Below are 8,980 nucleotides of genomic sequence, written 5' to 3'. Positions count from 1 at the left end.
GTCCACAGAAGCAATCAATCAATCAGATTCCAAACTCTCCACCATGGCCAAGACCAAAGAGCTCTCCAAGGATGTCAGGGACAAGATTGTAGACCTACACAAGGCTGGAATGGGCTACAAGACCATCGCCAAGCAGCTTGGTGAGAAGGTGACAACATTTGGTGTGATTATTCGCAAATGGAAGAAACACAAAAGAACTGTCAATATCCCTCGGCCTGAGGCTCCATGCAAGATCTCACCTCGTGGGGTTGCAATGATCATGAGAACGGTGAGGAATCAGCCCAGAACTACACGGGAGGATCTTGTCAATGATCTCAAGGCAGCTGGGACCATAGTCACCAAGAAAACAATTGGTAACACACTACGCCGTGAAGGACTGAAATCCTGCAGCGCCCGCAAGGTCCCCCTGCTCAAGAATACATATACATGCCCATCTGAAGTTTGCCAACGAACATCTGAATGATTCAGAGGACAACTGGTGAAAGTGTTGTGGTCAGATGAGACCATAATGGAGCTCTTTGGCATCAACTTAACTTGCGTGTTTGGAGGAGGAGGAATGCTACCTATGACCCCAAGAACACCATCTCCACCGTCAAACATGGAGGTGGAAACATTATGCTTTGGGGGTGTTTTTCTGCTAATGGGACAGGACAACTTCACCGCATCAAAGGGACGATGGACGGGGCCATGTACTATGAAATCTTGGATGAGAACATCCTTCCCTCAGCCAGGGCATTGAAAATGGGTCATGGATGGGTATTCCAGCATGACAATGACCCAAAACACACGGCCAAGGCAACAAAGGAGTGGCTCAAGAAGAAGCACATTAAGGTCCTGGAGTGGCCTAGCCAGTCTCCAGACCTTAATCCCATAGAAAATCTGTGGAGGGAGCTGAAGGTTCGAGTTGCCAAACGTCAGCCTCGAAACCTTAATGACTTGGAGAAGATCTGCAAAGAGGAGTGGGACAAATCCCTCCTGAGATGTGTGCAAACCTGGTGGCCAACTACAAGAAACGTCTGACCTCTGTGATTGCCAACACGGGTTTTGCCACCAAGTACTAAGTCATGTTTTGCAGAGGGGTCAAATACTTATTTCCCTCATTAAAATGCAAATCATTTTATAACATTTTTGACATGTGTTTTTCTGGATTTTTTTGTTGTTATTCTGTCTCTCACTGTTGAAATAAACCTACCATTAAAATTATAGACTGATCATTTCTTTGTAAGTGGGCAAATGTACAAAATCAGCAGGGGATCAAATACTTTTTTCCCCCACTGTACATAACCACAGTCCCAAATCTTGGCACAATTTGTGTCTCTGCAAATATATTTATTGTAAATACATGGTGCATGGTTTTCAACGGTGTGATTTGACTTCTATTTGTCTCTCCGGAGCAGTTAAATCAGATTAGCCAGAAAGTAGTGCCCTTTTGAAAACATGTTAGGCTAATTCATTATTTTACAATCTATGTATATACAATTCATATCTTTTCCCTTTTTTTGTTTAACAAAAGCAGACAACTGTAGAACTAACAACAACAACAAATAGTGTAGGGAAGCCTTTGTTACTAGGCTACTTTCTCACTTCCATTATCTGTTTGTCTCCCCTCTGATTTTTCCTTTGTCACTCATTCACTGATTATTAAATTAAATGATTCAGAGAACTTGTAGCTGTAATTAACGTTAGCAAACATGATGTAATTACATAATTAACTAAATTAACTGCACTACTGTATTCTGACTACCTGTTACACTCCTCTGTCCTCTCCAGATGGGAAATGCTTCAGATACAACCCTGTTTGTCTCCACAATCTCAAAGGAGCTTGACTTCCTCATGGGAACTTTCTACAGCATATTCTGTGAGTTCCTATTCCCTGCCAATGGGTCATATTTACTCACTGTTGATCCAGTCCTTACATTTGAGTAAATCTGATTCCAGCTAAGGGGAGCCAGTCACAGCCACACACAGATCAAATAGAAGAGTCAAGGCATTTACCCTCATCCATTCTTAAGAGTACTGTATGATTTTATGCCTGGATATATACCCCTGATGTGACATATTCCTAATTCTTCCTCTATGTTTAGGTCTTTATGTACAGTGCATTCTGAAAGTATTCACACCCCTTCCCCTTTCCCACATTTTGTTACATTACAGCCTGATTCTAAAATTGATCAAATCCTTTCCCCCCCTCAATCTACACACAATACTCCATACTGACAAAGCCAAAACAGGTTTTTAGAAATGTTTGCAAATGTTTTAAATATAAGAAACAAAAATACATTATTTACTTACAGTTGAAGTCGGAAGTTTACAAACACCTTAGCCAAATACATTTAAACTCAGTTTTTCACAATTCCTGACACCCCACAAATGTTCTATAGGATTGAGGTCAGGGCTTTGTGATGGCCATTCCAATACCTTGACTTTGTTGTCCTTAAGCCATTTTGCCACAACATTGGAAGTATGCTTGGGGTCATTGTCCATTTGGAAGACCCATTTGCAGTCCCTCCTGCAGCAAAGCACCCCCACAACAAGATGCTGCCACCCCAGTGCTTCACGGTTGGGATGGTGTTCTTCGGCTTGCAAGCGTCCCCCTTTTTCCTCCAAACATAACAATGGTCATTATGGCCAAACAGTTCTATTTTTGTTTCATCAGACCAGAGGACATTTCTTCAAAAGTACGATCTTTGTCCCCATGTGCAGTTGCAATTCGTAGTCTGGCTTTTTTATGACGGTTTTGGAGCAGTGGCTTCTTCCTTGCTGAGCGGCCTTTCCGGTTATGTTGATATAGGACTTGTTTTACTGTGGATATAGATACTTTTGTACCTGTTTCCTCCAGCATCTTCACAAGGTCCTTTGCCGTTGTTCTGGGATTGATTTGCACTTTTTGCACCAAAGTACGTTCATCTCTAGGAGACAGAATGCGTCTCCTTCCTGAGCGGTATGACGGCTGCGTGGTCCCATGGTGTTTATACTTGCGTACTATTGTTTGTACAGATGAACGTGTTACCTTAAGGATTTTTTGTTATTTTTATACATTTGCAAAAATGTTGCTTTGTCATTATGGGGTGTGTAGATTGAGGATATTTAAAGATATATATATTTTAGAATAACGCTGTAACGTAAAAAAAAAAGTGGAAAAAGTCAAGGGGTCTGAATACTTTCAGAATGCACTGTAGTTATCCTTCTCTTTTTTTCTCATATTTCACTCTCTTTCTCTTCTAGGTGTTCTGTCTCTCCTGGGGAATGGCATCTTGCTGCTTGTTGCGTATCGTAAGCGATTGTCCTTGAAGCCGGTCGAGTTCTTCATCATAAACCTGTCCATCAGCGACCTTGGGATGACCCTGTCTTTATTCCCTCTGGCCACTCCCTCAGCATTCGCTCACAAGTATTTGATATTCTTTCTCTCTTCTTGTTCATGGAACAAAAAAACCCTAGGGAATTATCGAGAAATCATTGTTATTCTGTGCTGCAATGATAATGACTAAATATCTCAGTGAAAACTTTCTTCTGTCTAACTCTCTTATCTCTCCCCACTGTGTAGGTGGCTGTTTGATGAGATCACCTGTCAGTTTTACGCTATGTGTGGGGTTCTGTTTGGTCTGTGCAGTCTGACCAACCTCACAGCTCTCTCCTCCATCTGCTGCCTCAAAGTCTGCTTCTCTAACTATGGTGAGTTAGATGTCAATGGGATATAATCTGATCTTAATGTTTTGTTGTATGTAAATCTCTGAGATGGTGAAGTAGTCTGTTAAAACTGATGCAATCTAATGTGCCCTTTCGAGATGAATAAAGCACTATTTTATCTTATGTCAAAATGCTAATTTCTCCTCCTTCCTTTTCCCCTTTGTTCCATTTTCCATCCCCAGGCAATAAATTCTCGTCATCCCATGCCTGCTTCCTGGTGGTGGCAGTGTGGTGTTATGCCTCTGTGTTCGCCATCGGTCCCCTGGCACATTGGGGACACTACAGAGCAGAGCCTTATGGCACTGCCTGCTGCATTGACTGGAACGTACCCAACTACGAGCTGTCTGCCCTGTCCTACATTATCTGCCTGTTCCTCTTCTGCTACGCTCTGCCCTGCACCGTCATCTTCCTCTCCTACACCTTCATCCTGCTGACGGTGCGCAGCTCTCACCAGGCCGTCCAGCGGCATGTGTCACCCCGGACCAAGACCACCAACGCACACGCCCTCATCGTCAAGGTCAGAGTATCCCTGTGTCAGCAGTCCAGTTCACGACAACAAGGAATTATGTCATTTTGTGTGTGGTTAGACTTGTATAGTTTGCAGGGTCTGTGCCAAAGTTATAAAGCATTATACCTTGCGACTAAGTAAAGTGATATTGAATATTTATGGTTGTTTATATATTGTGTGTGTGTTTTTCAACAGTTGTCAGTAGCAGTATGCATCGGCTTCCTGGGTGCATGGAGCCCTTACGCCATAGTGGCCATGTGGGCGGCATTTGGTGACGCCACCCTGGTGCCTCCTACTGCATTCGCCCTGGCGGCCATCTTTGCCAAATCGTCCACCATCTACAATCCTATGGTCTACCTGCTTTGCAAACCAAACTTCCGCAAGTGTCTTTGTCGAGACACATCCACGTTCCGCAATAGGATCTGCAGGGGCAGCCCCCGGCCTGAACAGAAAGACCCATTTGGATCCACATCCAAGAGAAACAACAAGGACATGAGTGTCTCAAACGGACAGTCAGAGAGTCATAGGGCATGTCTGCACTGTGCCGAGGATGGAGCACACTGCCACACAGGGACCACACCCCAGAGGACTGCCCGAATACTCTCAGGCGCCACCTACAGCAACGTGACTGTCGGACAACTCTCTGCTAAACTGCAGGCTGATTTCCTCTAGTAGTGAATCAGAACTGTATCCTACCCTAATCATTCAGGCAGGGATGGAGATGGCCAGGTGGAAAGACATTGCCAGGATGGGAGACAGTAAAATGGCAAAAAGGATTGGTGGAATTCAGTTCAAGCACACAGGGCAAGATGTCAGTATCTGTGAGAGACTGGCCCATCATGCATCATCAGCGTTTGCCTCCGCTACAAAACAGTGTGTGCATTCCCCTGTACCATCCATCCCCCCAAACATACATATGTTTTTAGCTGGCTGAGTTGCTGGTATTGGCGCTTATTTGTGCAATATTTGTTAATGCCTCCATTCCAGACAGCCATTATTGGCATTACAGCAAGCTGCAGCCAGCCTCAGCATCCCTATCCCCATTCTGTTCTGACCAAGGTCACTGCCAAAGGACCACAGCTTCAAGGTTGGATATTTTGCAAAAAAACATATTTCCTGAAATGTTTATGTACGTCAGCAGCTGTTGTACTCAGTCTCACTCACCATAGCAAACAAGTTGGTCAATGCAAACAACAAAGAACATTTAGTTGTACAAGGTGCCTAAGGACAAAAGAGTTAACTGAAATATTTAAATATATTTATAAAAGAGAACATTTATTGTTATAAGTGCAGTGGATTTATCCAGGACAATCACATGACAAGGAAACAGAACCAAAGGAAATAGGAGCCCAATGATCCCACACATTATGCAATGTTCACATCCGTGTAGTGGGAGCGATATGAACATCATATAGCTAATCACTAAACTCGTCTGGTGATACCGTGCCAGTGTAGAGAGGCCTTGGCAAAATGTATCCTGACATTATTTCCAATACATTGTTGATAGTACTGGGCTGTGAAGTAGGCCTAGCCCTGGATTTCCCTTCGGACCATTGTGTTGTTGTGCTGTAGGCTTTGATGTGTATTTGTAATAAGAGAGCTTATCTAGGCTATATTTTCATCATGATGTCCTTCTTAAAACTGTGAAACAAATATGAGGAAATTGCTTTAATTAGTTAATTTTAGAAACAATATGGAAACTACCAGTCTGGTGCATGGTTATAATTGTTTGAAATGTAAGTTATGTTTCAAAACGGCCAATCAAAATAGGCCTACCTTGTCACAGGTAAGAGGTCATCATGGAGTGTTATCCCTGAAGGTGCCACTGGAGGGCATCCTTATGTTTCTAGTGTCCAGGTGAGCCTGATTAGGATTACTGGCCAGGTGAGCCTGATTAGGATTACTGGGTTCACCTAGTTTAGGACTATTTAGGTTCCTCTATTGAACTGGGCCGGTTGCTCAGGCCTCTTGTCTTGTTTTGTGTTGTACTCATGTGCACTTGCTTTGTTGTTTTTTCTGTGAATACTTCAGTAAACATTCTGGATTTACCCTCACCTCTGCCTGCTGTGTGTCTCTGCGCCTGGGTCCGAGTTTGTACCAGAGTTATTGTCACAGTAGACCTGAGCCAAAAATGGACCCAGCAGAGATTTCTCCATCATCCGAGGGACACTCCGAGCTCCACCACTTGCGGTCGGAATAAACCAACTGATTATTAATATTCATTAGATTTTTTTCTTGAAGGTTTGGTGATTTGAGAAATGTGTTATGACAAGAACATTTTCAAACACCTAGCACTTCAGGGTAGGCAAACATTTAATGTTTAAAGAATCCTGAATACACCTGACCTGTGGTTTATATATATTTTTTTCTTTTTTTTTTCTCCATCCTGGTCATACGTCTAAGCCATGTCAAAATATGTAGAATTACAGGGAATTAGCTTTAAAACAGTAACATTTTCCATCTAGGGCAATGAAATTCACACAGCAAATCTCACGCCAAGCCTTCTTCAAAAGTTTGCAGCCGTGAAAATGTTATTGAAAAACAGAGATGGTTAATCTTATCTCATTAACTTCTTTGGGAAAGGGGGGCAGTATTGAGTAGCTTGGATGAAAAGCGTGCCCAAAGTAAAATGCCTGCTACTCAGGCCCAGAAGCTAGAATATGCATATAATTAGTAGATGTGGATAGAAAACACTCTGACGTTTCTAAAACTGTTTGAATGATGTCTGTGAGTATAACAGAACTCATATGGCAGGCAGAAACCTGAGAAAAAATCCAACCAGGATGTGGGAAATCTGAGGTTTGTAGTTTTTCAAGTGATTGCCTCTCCAATATACAGTGTCTGTGGGGTCATTTTGCACTTCCTAAGGCTTCCACTAGATGTCAACAGTCTTTAGAACGTTGTTTCAGGCAGCTACTGTGAATGGGGAGAGAATAAGAGCTGATTGTATCAGGTGTCTGGAAAATTGGCATGAGCTCAGTCATGCGTGCGGCCGTAACCAACAATGCAGTTTAGAAAAATAAAAGTAACAAATAATTAAAGCGCAGCAGTAAAATAACAGTAGTGAGGCTATATACAGGCGGTAACGGTACAGAGTCAATGTACGGGGGCACAGGTTAGTAGAGGTAATTGAGGTAATATGTACATGTAGGTAGAGTTATTAAAGTGACTATGCATAGATAATAACAGAGAGTAGCAGCAGCGTAAGGAGGGAGGGGACAATGCAAACAGTCAGAGTAGCCATTTGATTAGATGTTCAGGAGTCTTATGTCTTGGGGGTAGAAGCTGTTTAGAAGCCTCTTGGATCTAGACTTGGCGCTCCGGTACCGCTTGCCATGCGGTAGCAGAGAGAACAGTCTATGACTAGTCTGGCTGGAGGCTTTGACAATTTTTAGGGCCTTCCTCTGACACTGCATGGTATAGAGGTCATGGATGGCAGGAAGCTTGGCCCCAGTGATGTAGTGGGAGAGAAGGATGGAGAGAAGGAGTGTCTAAATTGGAGTATATATACTTGTGTTGGTGGAAACATGTTTTTGTCTAATGCAGCTGTATTGATCCTCTGGGAAGAATAAACTTGGTTAAGCTTTCATAGTGTCCGTAGAGTTTTTTACTCTGAGAATTAGAACCTAACAAGTGTATGTATGTGTGATGTGCGTGTGCAGGGGTAGCAATTTTTGTACCACCCCTTTTCGGGGGTCACGGGTCAAACATTTTGTAAAACACTGGGATACATGATAGTGGCTACAAATGGAGTTGGGTTGGATATAGTGATAGGTTGTAAGAAATACTTTAGTCTACTATTTCAACAGAATTGTGTTGGTCATTGTTAGTAAGTGCAGCATTTATTCCAGTTCAAAATAGTTTTGCTCAATACTTTACTCATCAGGTTGTGCTGCTTTGCCCTCTTCTTGTAAGAATTTACGGGAAACATATTTTGGGGATGCCCCTTATTTTGAACATTGTTTTGCAGATACCCTCCAAAACGTCTGTGCATGGCCGTGACTGAGGTAATAGGGCAGTTTGACTGTGTGTGGTGCCAGACAAAGTTTTGTGGGGAGTCTTTTATGACCAGGTCAAACCTAATCCCCAAAGCCAACACCTTTGGCCGCCTTTCCTTCCAGTTCTCTGCTGCCAATGACTGGAACAAATTGCAAAAATCACTGAAGTTGGAGGCTTATATCGCCCTCACTAACTTCAAGTATCGGCTATCAGAGCAGCTTACCGATCGCTGCAGCTGTACACAGCCCATCTGTAAATAGCCCATCCAACCAAGTAACTACCTCATCCCCATATTTGTTTTTTCTTTTTTTCTGCTCTTTTGCACACCAGTATTTCTACTTGCACATGGTCATCTGCACATCTATCACTCCAGTGTTAATTGCTAAATTGTAATTACTTCGCCACTATGGCCTATTTATTGCCTTACCTCCTTACTTCATTTGCAAACACTGTATACAGATTTTCTATTGTGTTATTGACTGTACGTTTGTTTATCCCATGTGTAACTCTGTGTTGTTGTTTTTGTCGCACTGCTTTCCTTTATCTTGGCCAGGTCACAGTTGTAAATGAGAACTTGTTCTCAACTGGCCTACCTGGTTAAATAGTGGTAAAATTTATGAAATAATCAGGATGGCATCCAAGCTACAGCTGAGGGTGTGTGTACCTTCCAATGTGTACCTTCCAAAAATGGTCCCACAGGAGCTCGGCTGTCTGTGTAACCAAATAATAAAGACTATTTCACAAAATAAGTTAAATACTGCATTAACAGAAAGAAGTGAGCATTCC

At 42.7% G+C, this 8,980-nt stretch overlaps 1 protein-coding gene across 1 annotated transcript; it reads left to right on the top strand.

The window, feature by feature from the left end:
* Nucleotides 1-1,770: 1,770 nt before the first annotated feature.
* Nucleotides 1,771-5,703, top strand: LOC106567345 (opsin-5-like). Its single transcript, XM_014136482.2, has 5 exons — nucleotides 1,771-1,858; nucleotides 3,226-3,388; nucleotides 3,545-3,672; nucleotides 3,870-4,204; nucleotides 4,391-5,703. The coding sequence occupies exons 1-5, from the start codon at nucleotides 1,771-1,773 to the stop codon at nucleotides 4,865-4,867; spliced, it is 1,191 nt and encodes a 396-aa protein (XP_013991957.1). The 3' UTR covers nucleotides 4,868-5,703.
* Nucleotides 5,704-8,980: the final 3,277 nt, after the last annotated feature.

The sequence above is a fragment of the Salmo salar genome, chromosome ssa13 (assembly GCF_905237065.1).
Source record: "Salmo salar chromosome ssa13, Ssal_v3.1, whole genome shotgun sequence".
NCBI classification, from domain to species: Eukaryota; Metazoa; Chordata; class Actinopteri; order Salmoniformes; family Salmonidae; genus Salmo; species Salmo salar.
This window is presented reverse-complemented; position numbering and strand designations above follow the sequence as displayed.